Genomic DNA, 19670 nt, shown 5'->3' with positions numbered 1-19670 from the left:
GTATATCAATACCTTTTATGGTTTCATGATTTTTGTGTTACTTTGGGCTTTCCCATTCTAAGATTATTAAGGAAAAACACCTCATATGTTCTCATGTTTCTGGATTTCTTTTCCATTAACATCTTTGATATCTCTAGGATTTATTTTCTAGAGTTAGGGATTTAACTTAATTTTTCCAGATGTCTCCAGTTTTCTCTAAAACGTTTACAGAATATTTCATGCTTTCCACTAAATTTTCCCTCCTGATTTGACGCTCGGGTCCCATAGCTTCTCCTCTCCCTGGGAACTGGGTACCAGTTTCCTTGGGAACGAGGTAGTTTGTCTGACACTGTCGCTCTCCACAGCCCTCCTCCCTACACCCCGGCCCCATTCAAAGACTTCGCACAACGGGGCTCCTCTCTTGTCCGGAAGTCCCTTTCCCTCTTGACCTGCTACCTCCTCCTCATACTCCAGGTCTCAGTTTAAAAGTCACTCCCTCTAGGTTGGGTGCCATGTTCTATATCCCCAAATCACCCCACCCTTCTTCCTCCTTGGAGCAGCTGTCCCCCACGACGACAAAGATCCAATCCGTGCTGGTCTCTTCAGTATCCCCAGTGCCCACCTCCACATGTGACAGACAGTGAGTGCTTGAGAAATATTTATTAATGAACGCAGTGTCCATTCTTGCCCTCAGATGGATTCTCCTCACACACGGCTGGGAGAAGGAGGGGAAGCTGTGGGTCCCTCAGTGAGCCCTGAGACCACCCACCTTGAGGCTCCTCAGGGCCTCCTACCAATAAATGGCCGCTCCAGTGGCCTGCCTGGCCTGCTCCAGACATGTCTGGCTTTGACCCTACAGAGCCAGGTTGGGAGGGTGCATATAGCTTTGGCCTTTGCTCAGGGACTCTGTGACATTAATTTTCAGAAAAAGAAGCGTTATGTAAGGAGAGTTTTTCTTTCCCCGTTTGATTGTTTTCCTCTTATTTTATCACCTTGCATGTGTGGAGCATGGATGCACTTAGCACGCAGAGAGCTGCCACTTGCCATTTAGGATGGCACGTGATTTTTATTTCTTTTTAATTTAGCATTAGTACCTGTTGAATATAGTCCATATAAAGTCCCAGATATTCTACTTGGTGATGTCTATAGAACCAAATCCTGCTCTTGGGGACTCTAACACTACATTGCAAAAGTGAGAAGTAGAAATCAGCAGGGAAGAGAAAGAAGAAAACAATGCAAGAAAAATGCAGCTTATTAGCAGAACGCTTGGCTCTTGCTTCTCAAATATTTTAAATTCAGAAAAAAGTTTGAAAATTCAAGTGCAACATTATCATCAACATAAATTACCATTTAATTAAGTATACACTCAGGGCATTGCTCTGAAGTGAGTTTTATTAACAAATAACTAGGTTCAGTAATATCTTGGCTGGATGCCTCTGTCCGCTGGAGAAGGGGAAGTTGAACAGTTGAAATAGCATGGTCTGATGGCTACAGACTAAGATTGTCCTGTTTCATTCTTCAGTCTGCCCTTCCTTCTCTCTCCCAAGGTCAGAAATGAACGAAACAATGGTTTCTAATTGTCTAGCACTCAATTTTCTGCCAAGCAAGGACTGTGGTTATACCAGTTTTCATATGATTTCAGTTAAAAAAAAAAAAAAGATTATATTGTTTAGAATTCAGTGAATATTCGTCTTTAACTCATTTCCCCCAACTAAAAAAAATACTTTGTGGAAAATTTCAAACTTTTACAAAGTAAACAGAATAGTATAATGAATACCCTTGTAGCCATCCATCAGTTATGACAATTTCAACTTTCTGCCATCTTGTTTAATCTATACCGCCAGCTACTCTCCACCCACCATTCAATTATTTTTAAGGTAAATTTTATATATATTGAGAGGCTCAAATATTAATGCACAGCTTTGACAATGGATACATCTCTGTAACTCACATTAGAATGAAGATATAGAACACTTCCATCAACCCAGAAAGTTCCTTCTCTCTCTTCCTAGTCCATTCTTTGTCCTCTCCTCCACCCCTCAGAACCATGTTCTGATATTTTTTTAGCATAGATTAGTTTTGCCTGATCTATAATTTCATATACTCATCAATATTTCACATATTTCATCAAATATGTACTCTTTTGTATCTTATGCTTCGTTTAATTAGCATAATGTCTGCGAACTTCATTGATCTTATTGTGTTTATCAGTAATTCATTCCTTTTTATTAACACTGAGAAGAGTTCCATGGTATGAATCTATCACAACTGTTTATTCATTCGCGCGTTGGTAGACATTTGGTGGTTTCCAGTTTTTAGGTATTATTAATAAGACTGTTATGAACATTCCTGTACAAGTCTTTTTGTGGATCTTTCTTTATTTCTTTTAAGTAAAATACCTAGCAGGGAATAGCAGAGTCAAAGGAAAGGTGTATGTTTAACTTTACCTGAAACTGCCAAATCTTTTTCCAAAGAGATTGTATGATTTTACATTCCTACCGGTAGTGTCTGAGAATTCTGTCTGCTTCATATCCTAACAAATATTGTCAGCAGTCCATTAAGTGTTTGCTTTTCTAGTGGGTGTGTAGTGTTTTCTCACTGTGGTCTTAATTTCCATTTCTATAATGACTAGTGATATTAAACATTTTTCATGTGTTTATTGACCAATTATGTATCTTCCTTTGTAAAGCATCTGTTCAAGTGTGTTGCCTATTTTTTAATTGGGTTGTTCATCTTTTTACTATTGAGTTAAAGAAAGTCTTTACATTTTTGCATAAGAATTCTTTGTCAGATAAATTAATATTTCTTCCAGTCCTTAGTTTGCCTATGCATTTTCTTAATATTTTTCAATTTTTTATTTTTCTTTAATTTTGAATGAAGTCTAATTTGCCAATTAAAGACATTTTATGGTTCTTGCTTTCTGTGTCTTTGATCCATTTTTAGTTATTTTTTGTATATGGTGTTGGGTAAAGGCCCAACTTCATTAGTTTGCATGTGGATATCCAGTTTTCTCAGCATCATCTTTCAAAAAACTTGTCTTTTCCCCATTGAATGGTCTTGGCACCCTTGTTGAAAATCACTTGACTTTGTATGTGAGGGTTTATTTCTGGGCTCCCTATTCTATTCTATTGGTCAATAAGTCCTCCCACTTTGGGGTTTTTTTTTTTCTTTTTTCCAGATTGTTTTGGCTATTTCAGGGTCCCTTGAGATTCCATATGAATTTTAAAATGGGCTTTTCTGTTTCTGTGAAAAGCGCCCTTGGTATTTTGATGGGGATGGCAGAGAAGCTGTGGATCACCTTGGGAGCATCGGCACCTTGCCAACATTGAGTCCTCCAGTCCACGAACATGGAACGTATTTCCATTTATTTATATCTTCTTTAAGATCTTTCAGCAGTAACTTCTACATTTTCATTGTGTGAGTCTTTCACCTGCTTGGGTAAGTTAATCCCTAAGTATTTGATTCATTTGGATGCTATTGTAAACGGAATTTCTTTTTTAATCTCCTTTTCGGAGTGTTCATTTTTAGTGTATAGAAATAGTGCTGATCTTTGTGTGTTGACCTTGTTTCCTGCTACTTTGCTGAATTCATTTATTACTTCTAACAATTTTTTGTGGCATCTTGAGGGTTTTCTATACTTAAGATCATATCATCTGCAGAGATAACTTCATTTCTTCCTTTCCAATTTGGACGCCTTTTACTTCTTTTTCTTGCCTGCTGCTCTGGCTAGGACTTCTAATAATATGTTGAATAGAACTGGCAAAAGCAGGCCTTTGCCTTGTTGCTGATCATAGAGGAAAAAGTATGCAGTCTTTCACCACTGAGTATGATGTCTGCTGTGTGTTTTTCATGTATGCCTCTTCTTATGTTGAGGGAGTTTCCTTCCATTCCTAGTTTGCTGAGTGTTTTTGTCACAAAAAGGTGTTGATTTTGCCTGTTTGAATGTTGAAAGAAGAGCAGGGAGAGGGGCAGCACTGATCATTGAATGAATTATTCCCAACTTTCATTCTTTGCATGTTAGGATCACGACGATATCTCAACAAATACTTTGGAATGAGATTGGTACATTTTTTCTTTACAATTATTGTAAATACCAACAGTGGTCACCCATCAACATCATACAAGGGCACACTTCACAGGTTTCATAATCAAATTTTAAAATAATCACGTAATAAAAACAAATCACATTAATAAAAAATAAAACACAAATAATAAAACACAAGTACAATGTAGAAAATACAAAAATGTAATTTATTTGCCTTATGAACCAAATGGTTAGCTGTAAAGATATAATTTTTGCCTTGGAGTTTAAGGCAGTATCATTTTTTGCCAGGGTAACTTTTTCTGATCATACGCTAGAACCAGCATCTTCTGTGTTTTATCCGTATTTACTTGATCATTTACGTTTTATTCGTTTGTGCACTTGAGAACCATATTTTCTTCATGATCACTGAAGCTCTCTAATATAAAATGTCATTGTCTTCATATATTTGAGTAATACCGATCACGGTTTTGAAAGTCTCTATGAGCATATCTTGCATAAGTCTTGTTATGTGGGATCCTTCCAAAAGGTTCATGGTCATTGAAACAAGATTCAAAAACTTCATCAACGGCCTTTCGTGCTACTTCTTTGCTGATATTCCTAACGGCCAGGATGGAAAGAATGGCTCTGTCTCGCACACAAGTCTAAGGAAAAAGAAAAGTATGTGGCTTTAATTTTATATGAAAATTTAATCATGAAATAATAACATTTTATATAAATGTCTGAACCAAAATAAAAATTAATTTCCTCTCATATCACTTTACTAATTTCTGTCATTCCAAAGAAGAAACATAACTCTTAAATTATGAAGCATGTTTAGCTCAGTCTAAAGGTATTTAGGTATAAGTAAGACTTCCTCCATCTTCTCATCTTTTCCAGTAACAAGTAGATGTCATTCTCTGAAGTTCTGGGCAATGTCTCCCACAGTAACTCTCAATTTACAAAATCACAAAAAAAGTTCTAAACTAAGGTTCTGGCTGAATTTTAATAAAATTTAAATAAATTTAAAATATACTTCACTTCTACATCTCTCTTCCTTAACCTTCCAGTTGACCAACACTAGATAACTTTTCCTTCGAGAAGGGCACTCTCTCCTGGAGGCAATAGGAAAACTACACACATATACACACAAAATTTGAAAGTGTCTTAATTTTTCAGGGGAAAAAAACAAAATCAAACAACTTTTTTTCTTGAGTATTCTTTGCCTGGGTACTAAAGCTCTCTACCCAAGAAAATAATTTACCTAATGTTACATAGTAATAGACTAGAATTTCTCAGTACTCTAATTGAAGTATTCTAAGAAACACAAGGTCTGCCATTCCAATTATTGGAGAGCTTTTCATCTACTAATTTCTCCCCAGACCCAAACTAAAACTCAAAAGAATAGCTTTTAACCTTTTCCTGAAAAATAACCAAACACTGGTTCTGAAGGCTGTGTGTCCTGACAATTATTGATTTTGTCCACATGTTTACTTCGGCCTGGTCAGCATGCCCAAGCTGGAGATGCCCACTCACACTGGAATATAAGCCAGTGCTTCCCAACCTAACCCACACCAAACACTGATTTTAAAAACAAGCCCCAGGCACAAAGAAATAAGAAGGAGAGGAAGGACCTCATGGAGCCGTGACAGCAAATGCCAGAAAGAAAGGAAATTTCTCCCGTGCAGGGAAAAAAACAGTGGTAAAAATCTGTCTCCCACGGGGTTGGGAGACACAAGTATAGACCACAATTCAGATTGACTTCTTTAAAGATGTATAAATTTCTGTTAAAATAACTTGGGCAGGGGCTGGCCCCGTGGCCGAGTGGTTAGGTTCACACGCTCCACTGCAGGCGGCCCAGTGTTTCGTTGGTTCGAATCCTGGGCGCGGACATGGCACTGTTCATCAAACCACGCTGAGGCAGCATCCCACAGGCCACAACTAGAAGGACTCACAACAAAGAATATACAACTATGTACTGGCGGGCTTTGGGGAGAAAAAGGAAAAAAATAAAATAAATAAAATAAAATAAATTTAAAAAAATAACTTGGGCAATTTTTCAGTTATTAGAAGTGGTGTTTATATTTCTTGGGCACATGCTGTACAAAAGCAGGGTCTCCATTCTCTAAGACTCTTCCCCCTCAACTAAACTCCCCACTACTTCCACGCATTTTCTGTCCTGTTGTTAGTTCTATTCATTTTCTGCTGCTGCCACCCAAGGTGAGACAGGGAGAGACTTTCGAAGCCTCCGGGCCCTGGGCCACACGCCGTCACCAGAGAATACTCTTCTCAGGGTGGGCTGACATGCGCCCTCCTTCCACCCTTTCCACCAGAGCCAGAAGGCACAGCCCACTCAAAGGCGGGCTGAGCCGGATTTACTGAGAAGCAGGGATTCGAGGGCACAGAAGACACGTGGCACGAGACAAGCCAGTGGTGTAAGCTCACTTGGCACAGGCTGAAAGCCTAACAGCAGATCCGCGTAATCACCTTTCCAGGCAGCAGGCGTGTCTTCTGGTACCATTCACTGAGTTCACAATTTCTCCTAGGAGTTCCCTGGGACTGTCCACCCTCCCCCCCAGAGCTGAGTGACTCTCTTCTCTGGAGAACCAAGGGCCTTCCCGTATTGTTCCAAGCCCATCCCTTCTGCAGCCGGTTGAAACTGCTGTCCTGATGCCCGTGCGCCTCACAAACTGGCCCAGCCAGCTCTTCCCATAGGACATCTCTGACCGGCCATCTCCCAAGCGTGCACACAGAGCCCCTTGGTGGCTGTGGGCAGAATGGCTCTCACTCATCATCAGTCTACCAGTTCTGTGCTTCCTCTGCCTACCTCCATCCATCGTGGATCTTAAAAGCTTTCTATTCTAACAGGATGATCTGGCCTTTAGTTTCGTTTTTTGTTTTGTTTTGTTTACACAACCCCTCTCAGCTCAATTCATCCTAATCAAGTCCATGCCAACACACAGCTTAGCTCTCCCATCACACAACCTTTAAAGGTGCGCTAACACACACCCATAACCTGTGCCGCAATGCAGTCTCTGTTCTGAAAGGTGGTACTTTTTTGTCTCGAGAATACTGTCGTAGTTTCAAAACACAAGTCCAGGACTGCTAGGCTAACGTCAGACAGGCTGTGATTTCACTTCCTTTCCGTATCCACCCCCATCCAGAAGCACCCCAGAACGAGATCAGAGTGCTGTTCACTATTAAAATTCTCACTTAGTCACACAGCTTGCCTAGAATTATAAAGCAGAACTAAAGTCCATCTATTTGGCTTAAATGGTATACATTTTTGTGTTCTTTTCATATAAGTAGTTCTTTCCAATTTCAAATACTAAATGTACTTCTCATTTCTTCCTTCATTGCCTCCACTCAGCACTTGAGGGTAAGTGATTTCATGTGTTAGTTTTTACCTGATGGTGTTGTTTTAATCCAAAATGCAACCTGAATATTTCGTTGACGAGTGAGCAGTCGCCACTAAGGTTGGCAGCTCGAACCTAAGACAAAGACAGACGGCAAACGAAGAGAAGGTAAGCGCTCCAGCTCCACACCTTCAGATGGTTTTTAAAAACTGTAACAGAATATAAAAGTACCATGTTTTTCTGAGAACAGAGTACCTGTAAGATTGTTCTAAAGAATTTTTTAAACTCTACCAAATCAGGAAGTTCTTCAGTTCAGAAAAAGAGCAGCTATGCATGAGCCATGCTAGACAATGCCAAACACACTGGCAGGGGCTCAACCGTCCACCAAAGGGGACGTTCCAAACGTCACACTGCAGCCTCCCCGACAGAACCAAGCTCTTTTGGAACAAAAACTCAGAGAGTTAGACCTCAGAGTTAAAATCTACACTCTCTACAAGATACAAACACTTTGAGAAACTACCAAAAGCACTTCAAGAAGCATTCTTCCAAAGATCTGCAAACTGAGTTTCAATGTGAGCTTAAAACTGAATACATCAGGGCCGACCCCGTGGCCGAGCGGTTAAGTTCACACGCTCCGCTGCGGTGGCCCAGGATTTCACCAGTTCAGATCCTGGGCGCGGACATGGCACCGCTCATCAGGCCATGCTGAGGCAGCGTCCCACATGCCACAACTAGAAGGACCCACAACTAAAATACACAACTATGTACTGGGGGAATTTGGGGAGAAAAAAGAAGGAAAAAAAAAATGAAGATTGGCAACAGTTGTTAGCTCAGGTGCCAATCTTTAAAAAAAAAAAAAAACTGCATACATCAGCATCTAAGCCACTTCAGGCATATGAACCCCCACCCAGCCCAAATCTATGAAACCCTCCTGGGCCTTCCCTTGAATCCATGTAAGTTCACTCCTTCCTCCAGGGCCTCAAGTGTCCTATAAAAAACTAAGTGGTACAGGGGCTGGCCCCGTGGCCGAGTGGTTAAGTTCGCGCGCTCCGCTGCAGGCGGCCCAGTGTTTCGTTAGTTCGAATCCTGGGCGCGTACATGGCACTGCTCATCAGACCACGCTGAGGCAGCGTCCCACATGCCACAACTAGAAGGACCCACAACGAAGAATATACAACTATGTACCCGGGGGCTTTGGGGAGAAAAAGGAAAAAATAAAATCTTAAAAAAAAAAAAAAAAAAAAACACTAAGTGGTACAAAGCACAAAGAATCAAGAACATTCCAAACTGGTCATGCTATGAGTGTTGACAGGTTAGGACACGTTTTCTAATTTACTATATTTTTAAAGTAAAAAACAGCTTTACTGGATGAAAAAGTCTTGGAACTACCCATATAGACTCTACAGTCAACCTAGCCACGTTTTTGCTAATGGACTACAAACAGAATGGCCAGGGGCCGGCCCACTGGTGCAGTGGTTAAGTGTGTACATTCTGCTTTGGGTGGACCGGGGTTCACTGGTTCGGATCCCGGGTGCGGACATTGCACTGCTTGGCAAGCCATGCTGTGGTAGGCATCCCACATATAAAGTAGAGGAAGATGGGCATGGATGTTAGCTCAGGGCCAGTCTTCCTCAGCAAAAAGAGGAGGATTAGCAGTAGATGTTAGCTCAGGGCTAATCTTCCTCAAAAAAAAAAAAAAGAATGGCCCATTTCTTGTTACTTCTACAATAACATGGCCTCATTTCTCTGAGGAGCTCAGGCACTTAACACACTTTAGCTAGCAGGCATTAATTCTCATAAGACCCAAGACAGACCTATTTAAAAATTCAGGTTTCAGTCTACTCTCCAAATAATATGAGTTATAATTAGATGCAGTGGGGCTGCTTATGAATTTCAAGGGAAAGAGAAAATAATCTAAGTTACAAAGTATAAGCGTGAAATTTATATTATTTTTTTTAACTTCTCAGCACACTGCACTCTTCAATTAATAAAATGCAAGCACGAAATACATGTCACTCTAGGAGCAGACCTATACGTGTACTTCTGAGAGCAGCCAAAGTGCTTAACGCACATCCTCCTATGTTGTATTCTTGAGGTTTTACTCTAGGACAAGCAAGGAGCCTCACCCACAGGAGGCAGCACAGCAAACCAGTTAAGAGCTCTGGCTGCAATCCCGCCTCTGCCTCTTCCTAACCACGGGATCTAAACAGGCACCTCGCTTTCCACATGTACAACCCGGGATGACATCAGCTACCAGCCACTGCTGTGAGGACTAAAAACGAATCCACAAACAGACCAGTGTTTGCACACAGCCCTCGGCAAACGTTAACGATTATTATTTTTCTGTTATATAGTTTATTCCATAGGAAAAATAGTTTATTATCATTAAAGTCAGTCATCATTATTATTAGGATTTAAAGGTTATATTTAAGACACTTCTAAAATGACACTTAAAATGTCTTGTTGTAATCAATAGTTAAAAACAAATTCAAGACTGACATGGAACTAAGACAGTAACACAAAAGGAATATGTTTAAATAAGTTATACTTGAATAAAATGTTCAAATACAGAGTGTTTGTTGGGGGAGGGGAACAGTATCTCCTACAATAAACTCACCTCTGAGCAGGCCAGATGTCTGACATTGGTGAACCAGTCGACGTGAGCACGACAATGGTCAAATGCATGAATGAGCTCGTGGGTGACCACTCTGCTCATATGGGCCTGATTACGGATATTATTCTGGCACAGAACAATCTAGGAGGCACCAAATTAGAGAAGTTTGGTTGTTTCTAACATCGACTCTTATTTCATAGGTTCCATCCCTCTCTCACACAAGGGGGCGCACCTGCTTGGAAGGCCTCCACCCACTCTTCTCCACCGACCCCACACCTATCCATCCGTCAAGGCCCAGTGGGAACTACCCGTGCTCCAGAAGCCTTCCCCAGGGACTAACTCCTCCCTTCTCCTCTTTCTGGACTAAGCAGCTCTTAGCTTAAGGACGTTTATTCACAGGCCGTCCTCCCCGGGCTGACAGTCTCAGCCTGTCCTGGCCTCCACAGCATTTTATTAACAGAGTGGTCTCTGGAATGAAACGGACAGCCTCAAATTCCAGCCCGACTCCTTACTAACTTGGTGACTTTGGGCAAGTTTTTTAACCTCTGTGCCTCAGTTTCCTCAATTATAAAAAGGAGAGTATTAGAGTACCTACCTCATAGGATTGTGAGAATTAAATGAGAATATAAGTAAAATGCTTCTTAGCAAGTTTCTGAATGAGCAATGAATCAACAATGAATGACCACCACTGTCCCATTCTACTATAATTGCCAGGAAAAATCCTCAGAAAGACCTTCAGAAAGAAGTGCAAAAGCCAACGGCACACTGAGCAGGACCCTATAAGAATAATAAAGACATGAGGGATCCTAATAACAATAGGTACCATTTACTGTGTACTTACCATGTGCCAGACACGGGGATATGTGCCAGATATTCTATATACATTCATTCAACATTCATTTATTCAACTAATATTTATTGAGACCTATCCGTAGATTTACAATTAACTAATGGAGATAGAAATTAACCAAATAGTTACCAAAATGTTTAAACACATGCAATGACAGTTGTCATGAAGGGAAGCCCAGGTTGTCATAAGGACACACACTGAGAATGCCTGACCTGGTCTGGAGGTTGGGAGAGGCTTCTCTGCAGAAGGAATGATTAAATTGGGATCTAACGGGCGAAGAGGAGTTAAATGTGAGGAGAGGGGAAGGGAGCACCCTAGACAAAGAAAACATCTACGCAAAGGCTGGGGCGCTGAAGGAAGAGCACGCTGGAGCGGCTGGACGCAGACCTGCGTGGCTGCAGCACGGGGCTGGAGGTGGTGGGCAGGAGATAAGGCTGGGGAGGTCACAGGGGTCAATCACTCTTTCTCCTGAGAACGAAGGGAAGTCACTGAAGGGAGCAGTGCAAGGGGGCCGCTTCTGTTTTGTTTTTATGCTTTTGACTCTAGCAGGAAAAATAAGCAGAAGATGACCAAAACTGGCTGCAGAGAGACCAGCTGAAGGCTAATGAAGTATTCTAGGCAGGAGATAATGGTGTCTGAGCTAGGACGGTGGGAGCTGAAAAAGGTATTTAGGAGGTAAACGAGACAAAATTTGGTGATGGATAGAATACAGGCAGGGAATCAGAAGGATCAAGGGTGACCCCAAAATTGCTGGTAATAGGATGGATGGTGGTACCTTTCACTGAGATATGCATAAAAGACCAGGTTGGGTGGGGATGAGGGACGGCATAAATCATCAGTTTGGACTTGGACATGTCAGCTCTGAGGTGCCTGTAAATGTAACTGTCAAGTGGGCACTCGGGTATATGGATGTGAAGTTCAAAAGAGAGCTCTGACCTAGAAAAATAAATGAGATCCCCTTGGCAGAGTATAGAGTAAGAAAAGAAGGGATCTAACACCAAGGATCAAGGGACTTCAACATATAAGGGCTGGCAGAGGAAGGCGAGCTGGCAAAGGAGCAACCAGGAGAGTGTCATGTTCTGGAAACCATGGGAAGGAAGTGTGGCATCACCTGCAAAAGTCAAGTGTATGCAGATGATGTGACCCAGCGATTTCACTCCTTAGAGTAACTTTTGCACAAGTGCACCAGGAAAAAGGGTGAAAAATATTCACAGTAGCATTGTTCATAATAACAAAGTTGGAAACAACCAATATTAGATAGCGTAAACTGTAGTACAGACACACCATGGAATACTATACAACAGTGAAACTAAATAAACAAGATGAACACAACAACATGGAAGAATCTCACAATGGTGAACAAAAGAATTGTTACAGAAGACTATATACATATACTCTATGTTTTCACAGAACTACAAAGTATGTACTACATAGAACAAAGTATCCCATGTTCAAAGCTTAAAAGCAGGAAACTAAAGAACACATTATTGGACTGTATATATAGATGGAAAACCCATTCGGAAAAGCAGAGAATGGTTACCACAAAAGTCAGAACAAGGACGGGAGAGGGAATGTGATCCAAGGTGGGCACTGAAGGGAGATGGGCATCTCAAGACCGGGCAGTGTTCTCTCTCTCAAAGCTGGGTGGCAGTTACACAGGTGTTCATTCTCTCATTATGACCAAAAGTGTTCAAAAAGGTTTTTCACTCTTCTGGATGGATGAGATACATCACAATACAAATTTTAATTTAAAAAAATAAAAGAAGAGAGTGCCCAACTGTGTTCAACACTGCTGAGAAGTAACATGAAGGTTCAAAATATCCACTCTATTTAACCCCAGGGGGGTGAACTTACCAAGACCCATTCTGAGAGCTATAGGTACTGTGATTATCAATTTACAAATGAGGAAACTGAGGATAAGGCAAATAACTTGCCCAAGCCCCACAGCTAATAAGCAGGGGAACTAGGATTTGAACCGAAGTCTACTCGACTCCAAAACCCAGACCCTTCACCCCTCCGCTATAGTGCTCTTTCCCATGATTACTGTGAAATAGCCATAAATAACCAAAATACATATAAAATTCCCCGGGAAACAATTAAGTGTAGTTAAATGTGGCTTATATATTCAAGGTGGAGACACTCAAAACACCTTTATCTACCCTCATCACACAATATAATCCATCTACCATCTCCAAGACGCTGTCAAAACCTTCCAACGACTTAAAACTAATAACATTTATTGAATGCTTACTACACTTACTGCAATAAGCACTTTACAAGAGGCATCTCATTTAATTCTCATAACCATTCTATAAGACAGAGACAATCACCACCCACAGTTTACAGATGAGAAAACTCACTCGCCTAATCAGACATTTTCAAAGGTATAGCACTTCTCACCAGTAAAGGTGAACTCCTCGAGGCAGCACTCAGACAGAGCCTCCCACTGCAGGGCTGACCCTTCTTTCCGTCCTACCCCTCCTTTTCCCCATGCATTCCTGCCCTGCTGCTAAACTAGCCAAAAAATACACCCTGTGCCTTCCCAACAGCCGCCCTGCTCCTGCCACCCCTGCCTGGGGCAACAGTCTTTGTCTTGTTGCCTCTGAGGAGGCTTTATATCCTCTCGCTGAACCTGTTGGCATCTTTTAGTCAATTGCACCACTGTCCCATTGTGGGAACCACGCCCACCTAAAACAGTTTAAGCTGCCTCAGACTTTATCATTGTCCATCTTCATGTCTTGTCTCCCCACTGAGAGTCAGAACCATGACTAGTTCATTCTTTGAATCCTACACAAAGTCTACAAACAGAACACCCAGGATGTGGAAGATGCTCAGCAAACATCAGGAGAGAGAATTGGAGGAAAGCAAACAATTTGGCAAAAATGCCCACCTGAGATGCCGAAGCGTCAAAACCTCCGCTGACGTTCCCACTACAATCTTCACAAGAAAAGTGCCTTTCTCTGTTAACAGCACTAAAAGGCAAGAACAGAGTAAAGAGACAATGTCCAGAAGCAGTGCACACGTGGCGTGGGGGAACAGGAGACCCGTGTCATCAATCCCCTCCACCACTAACACAGAGAAAACCCTGGGAAAGCAACTTAACTCCCTCAGGACTCCTTTTTCCCCTCTGTAAAATAAGGAAATCGTCTCTGCAAAATCTATCCTAGTTCAAATCCTACGACATGATTCCATAAAGCATTTGGTCCACTGATGAAGACCACACTGGAAATAAACTGGAGTTCCCACCCTTGGGCCAGAAGGTTAAGAAGGGGACCTCAGAAGTCACCTCCTCTAATCCCCCCAAAGTTAAACAACACCTGCAAGGCTCCTACATAACAAGCCGAGATTTCTTCTCCATTAAGGAGAATGCTGAAGCTGGTGTAGTAGAAAAGCCAGGTTTGGTAATCACTTATAAAAAGATTTTGAGTATCGTCTTTACTAAATATTGAGATGAATGGTAGGGCCAGAGATTTAGAGTTAGGGCAGCAGATGTCCGAAGGGGACAAGGCCTGCCCGGAGAGGATGCAGACAACCACCACCAACTACCAGGCAGAAAAGGCTTTGTGGCATGAAGCAGTTCCAGCTTTTTGGATTTTTGGTTTCAACAGCCAGGATATAGAGCAGCACTTCAAAAAGATTTACTTACCAACCCGAATGCTCCATGGCATCAAGAAGAAGTTTGACATACGGATCTAAAAAGATATTGATTCAATTATGTATGCTAATAGGAAAAAATGCCACCAATTAAACTATCCAAATAGCAGCATATTATCAAAAAGTAACACACAAGTCTTAATGAAGCAATACTATCTTAAAGTTGGTAAAAATGGATATGAAAAGACAAGCTTAAATTAACATAACAGCAAATCTTTAATGAAATGAAACACTGATACAAGTACCAAGATGGGTACTGCCAACATCTTAGAAAATATCAAACATGCTTTTAAAGGCCATTTTTAGTTAAAGGATCAAACACACTGCATACAAGCACATACCAAAGGACAGAGGGAATCTGGGGCCACATGCATAGAATGAAGAGCAGCACAGTATCCAGATTAGAGGAGGGAGTCAGTAGCCCCACTGTCGTCTGTCCTGGTCAGACCTCACTGGTAACACAGTGTCCCGTTCTGAGACCACACTCTAAACAGGACTGCCAACTGAAGCTCTTCCATGGGGGAAGGCAACTAGACTAGCGCAGGACTACGTTCAGTAAGAAGCAAGAAAAGATTTGCGGATTTGGAAACGAAAAAGAAAACTGGGACCACAGTAGCTTCAAGTATTTGAAGGGGTGCCACGTGGGAATAGAGTCAGTCAATATTTGTTCAGAGGGCCAAACAATGACCAAAGGGTAAAAGTTACATGGGGCAGATTTCAACCCAGTACAAGAAAGGATTTTTCCAACAATCAAAGCTGTTGACACAATAGACGAGTAGCCTCCAGGAGAAGGGACCCAGTTCCAGCAGAGGTCTGTAAACTCTCTGCTCAGGATGGCACAGAGGTTCCCTGCATGAGCGGGGAAAGGCCTGGACCACTCCTGAGGGCCCTTCCACCTCTAAGCATCTCTATGAGCCTGTGACGATTACAGGAAAGTACAAGGATCCCAAATGCCTCTAATAGCAACTTGTCACACAGGTGTCTTGTCTGAGAGGAAAACGCAGGGCAAATTATGATATACGCAAAAACACAGAAAAAGAAAAGAAATCAAGGGTTTGTGGGTTTTTTTAAGTGTTGAAAGCAAGAACAGGTGAATAAAATAAAAGTAGTGAGGGATGAGAAAGTTAGTTATAGGTTACCACTTTCCTAACCTGCGCCTCTTAAGAGTGTTAACCGTAAGACAATTATAAGTATTATTCAGTGCATATCAGGTGTCGGGTAATGCACCATACAAAGTGCATTATTAAAGCAACTAAGAGAGTTTTACAAAGTTGAAGTAGGTTCAAAAATCTATAGTCTTCTTACTAAAAAAAACAAAAAGAAAAAAATAAGCAGGAAGCACAGTTGTCTAGAAATTCAAAAAGGACCTGCAGTGCTCAGAAAGCTTTGGAGAAAAAGGAAAGAAAGGTCCTCCACGAGGCCGGTTTCTCCCATCACCCCTGCCCCCGCGACAGGATGTTAAAGCTACAGGGTGAGGCTTTAATACCACCAATGCGTTCTCCCAGCCGCCCTCCCCTTGGACGGTGGAGGCCTGGTAAGGCACCTCACCCTCCTCACATCCTACCTGAACGCCTCCTCCACTGCCTCTCTTCCACTGTAAGAACAGCTACCCTTTATTCAGCTCCTGATATGCTGGCACTTTACATTCAAAATATCTATCCCTCACAACAACCCTAAAAGAGACACTTTTACCCCTCCCCCTCCCTTTTTTTTTTTTTTTTGGCAGATAAGGATAGAGGGGATCAGAGAGCGCAATCACTCTTCCACACCTAATAAGGAGAGGCACCTGAATTTGAACCCCTGTCTAACTCTGCAGCCCATGTTCTTTTCACTGCCTTCCACTTTGAAATATCTTAAAGGCAGGGTCCTTATTCACCTTTGCATTTCCCGACACCAGAACCTAGGAGGCATGCAATACATATTCGCAAAGGAAATACAACGTGATCATTCCCTTGAGGCCCCCTCCTCCTCCCACCTCCCTTGCCTCCCTATATGCAGGTAATCTCAAGAAGGTTGGAAAATCTGGGGCTGGTCGACTTGTGAACTGTGGCTGGCCAGCTATGAAAGAGTAACCTTGCTTTGGATCAAGTCCGTTGAAGATTTCAATTTTCTAAATGTATCTGAAGTGAACTTAGGAAGTCTATGTGAGTGCAAAGGAGTTAAGAAATCTCTAGTGCAATGTCCTGGGACCTGAGAGAAATTGGTCAGCAGGTAACTGTGTCCCTATTTCACCCACAGCAGTGGTTCTTAACCCTTTGTGGGTCGTGGGCCTCTTTGAGAATATGATGAAGCTATGGACTCTCTCCCCAGAAAAATGCATTTGGGTGCATACACACACGATTTCGCTGTCCATTTCAGCGGTTTCTACACCCTGCGGCCCATCCACGTATGGAGGTTAAGAACCCTCCCAAGGAAAGGTAGTTTGCAAAACTGTTTTTGCACTGCCAGCGGTAAGTGTGCCTTAATGAACGTGGCTCTTTAAACCTCTGCGTCAGCGGGACTCTGAGTCCCCATATTGCTGTATAATTTACATACGAAATCAGAGGATCTGTCAGACCAGGGAGAGTGCTGGAAAAGGGCACACTCCTAGCCCGCTTCCCCTCCATTCCACAAGCAAGAGAGGTGCTGAAAGGGGCTTCGGCGCCTCCTGATCGGGAAACTGAGGCCCAGACCCCGACTCCGCCTGCACGAGGCCGCGTCTGCCTAGACTCTGCGCGGAGCGGCGGGCACCGGGCCCCGCCACCGCCCCCGGGGCTGACCCCGAGCCCCCTGGCGGCCGGGCTCCGACAGCGCCCCGCCGACCCCGGCCTCCGGCTCTCGGCTCCTACTTGTCTCCAGCGTCTTCAGGAGCATAAGCTGGCACTTCTGGTCGCTGGGGAAGAAGCGGGAGAGGAGCCCGCCCTGCGGGGGCTTCCCCTGGGCCGGCCGCTCGGGGAAGACTCGGCACGCGTCGGGCTGCTGCGGCTGCGGCTCCCCGGCGGCGGGGCCCGGCCCGCGCTCACCCCGAGCTCCCGCCATGCAGCCCGCAGACCCTGCCGCCGCTTCCTCCAGCCTCGGGCGGCCGGGACTGACGCAGGGAAGGGGAACCTCGCTCCCGCCAAATCGACCGCCCAGGCCCTCCTACCCGGGCCGGCCGGGCGCTGGGCGGGGCGAGGGGCGCTGGGCGGGGCCGAGGACGTCTGGCCGGAGGGAGCTCCGAGCCCGGAGGGGACGCTGAGCTGTTGGGGAGGCGAGGGGCGGGGCGAGAGCGCGGGGCGGGGCGAAAGGGCGGGGCGGGGCGGGGCTAGATGGGTGGGGCGGGGCTAGAGGGGCGGGGCAGGGCTAGAGGGGCGGGGCGGGGCGGGGCCAGAGGGTCAGGGCAGTTGCTCCGGGCCGGGTGCAGGCCGGCGGAGCTGAGACTCGCCCTCGCCCGCTGCCCCCGAGATACTGTGGGCTTGGCCGCTGCACCTCTGCGTGGTTGTCCGTTCCGCATAAGCGTCGTTCCGCAGCCCCGCCTCCTCGTAGACACTCCATCCTCACCTCCTGGCCAATACGGGCCACTACGTCCCCTTCTCCCTCTGAAGGTCTCTGCCATCCTCCCATTCCCTGCCTTTTCCATCAGCAGTCTGGCCCACCTCTTTCCTGACGCCCCAAGAAATACTGAAAGCAGTGTCTTCCAGAAACGTTTGAAAGCTACAATTATAATGACTGGTCACATCAAAATCTTCAAAATACAGGATCGAATTACCTTTTTTTTGCCGCCTCCGGGCCCATTCGCCCACCCTACCCTCTTGCCACCCAAAATAACTCTGATAACTCTCTTTTTAAAACACAACCTGTTTACCTCTACCTCCAAGCCTTAACTCATACTTCCATCTTTAAGCCCCCTTTCTCAGTCCTTATGATCTAGGTTTTGATCACAGGACCTCCACAGGTCATCCCCAGATACCTTAACCAAAATTAATCTCTCCTGATCTCCCATGGTACAAAGAACTTTGTACCTGTTATGGCTTTCATCACAGCCTGGCAGGTTTTAAGTAATTTGTGTTTCCTTTTTCCCTCTAAATTACTCAGTTCAGCTCACACATTTATTCAACACCTACTGTGATGGGCCAGGCATGGTGGCAGTAACAGAATAATAAGAGAATTGCTGAGGTCGAAGAGGAGCATATGGTTTACGTATGTGAGAAACATATCTAAATAATATAGACTCAGGAGGCCTAGAAGATTATGAAGAGTGCCTTATGTATCACAGATGCTCAATAAATATCTAAATTGCGGGGGATGCTAGGATTATTCACTCATTTGAAATGTTATAAAAATATGAATACCTCCTATATACCTAGACTGCTACAGCTACAAGTTTAAAAAAAAAAAGCCATTTTTTATTGAGCTTACCTTGGATATGTTATTTCTAATCCCTACCGCAATCCTGCAAAATAAGTATTATTATCACTATTTTGCAGATAAGGAAAGTGGCTCAGCAAAACTGAATAATTTATCCAGGATCACACAACCTGCTTTCAATCTAGTTAGGGAACTAAACATACATATATGGAAACTATACCATTGCAAGTTAGTGTTATTAGTCTGGAATACTCAGGGAAAGCTAGATAGGGAGGATAGGGACTGAAATGGACCATAGCCTATAAACATTTGAAATACTATTTGAAATATTATTGAGCTACATGAATAAGTAAAGCAATGCAAATTAATAGCTGCCCTTTTTCCCTTCCAAATTAGCAAATATGTTTTCAATATTCATTCTGAAGGCAACAGACAGAGAAAGCTGGAATAAATTTATGCCAAAATATGATCAACAGTTGTCTAGGTATTGGAATATTTTTGTTATATTCTTCTAAACTCTCCTAATAAGTTCTACAATAAGCATGTATTACCTTTGTAATCAGAAAAATAAACTTTAAAAAATTGTGTAGGCTTCAGATGCCATATGTGTAACTTCATCCACTTACAGTATAAAGACATGGGGTGGAATGGGAAGTCATTAGGAAGAGATAGGGAAGTGCAAATATAAATAACTAAGTTAAAAAGAGAAAAATAATTACCACAAAGAAATGAGAGCATAGAGAAAGATTCAGCTTATAAGGATTTCCATTTCTCCATTGCAGCACTAATTAAGAGCAAGAAGGATAGAAACTGTTTAAATGTTCAACAAAAGGTACAAGGGAATACATGCAACCATGTTGTTAAAGTGTC

At 43.1% G+C, this 19670-nt stretch overlaps 1 protein-coding gene across 7 annotated transcripts; it reads right to left on the bottom strand.

The window, feature by feature from the left end:
• Positions 1-4211: 4211 nt before the first annotated feature.
• On the bottom strand, positions 4212-17725 carry ATP23 (ATP23 metallopeptidase and ATP synthase assembly factor homolog). 7 transcript variants are annotated; one of them, XM_023643903.2, is made up of 7 exons: positions 17599-17723; positions 14467-14512; positions 13711-13792; positions 10566-10747; positions 9974-10111; positions 7408-7491; positions 4212-4665 (listed from the first exon to the last, which is right to left on the bottom strand). In XM_023643903.2, the coding sequence occupies exons 5-7, from the start codon at positions 10070-10072 to the stop codon at positions 4462-4464; spliced, it is 387 nt and encodes a 128-aa protein (XP_023499671.1). In that variant the 5' UTR covers positions 10073-10111; positions 10566-10747; positions 13711-13792; positions 14467-14512; positions 17599-17723; the 3' UTR covers positions 4212-4461. The 7 variants fall into 7 exon arrangements, with proteins under 7 accessions (XP_023499671.1, XP_070127928.1, XP_023499668.1 ...); XM_070271827.1 differs by lacking the exon at positions 17599-17723 and adding an exon at positions 14816-15020; XM_023643900.2 differs by lacking the exon at positions 10566-10747 and having other exon boundaries at positions 17303-17725.
• Between the last annotated feature and the right edge of the window lie 1945 nt (positions 17726-19670).

The sequence above is a fragment of the Equus caballus genome, chromosome 6 (assembly GCF_041296265.1).
Source record: "Equus caballus isolate H_3958 breed thoroughbred chromosome 6, TB-T2T, whole genome shotgun sequence".
Classification (NCBI taxonomy): domain Eukaryota; kingdom Metazoa; phylum Chordata; class Mammalia; order Perissodactyla; family Equidae; genus Equus; species Equus caballus.
Note: the sequence above shows the minus strand (reverse complement) of the source record. Positions and strands in the feature narration are given on the sequence as shown.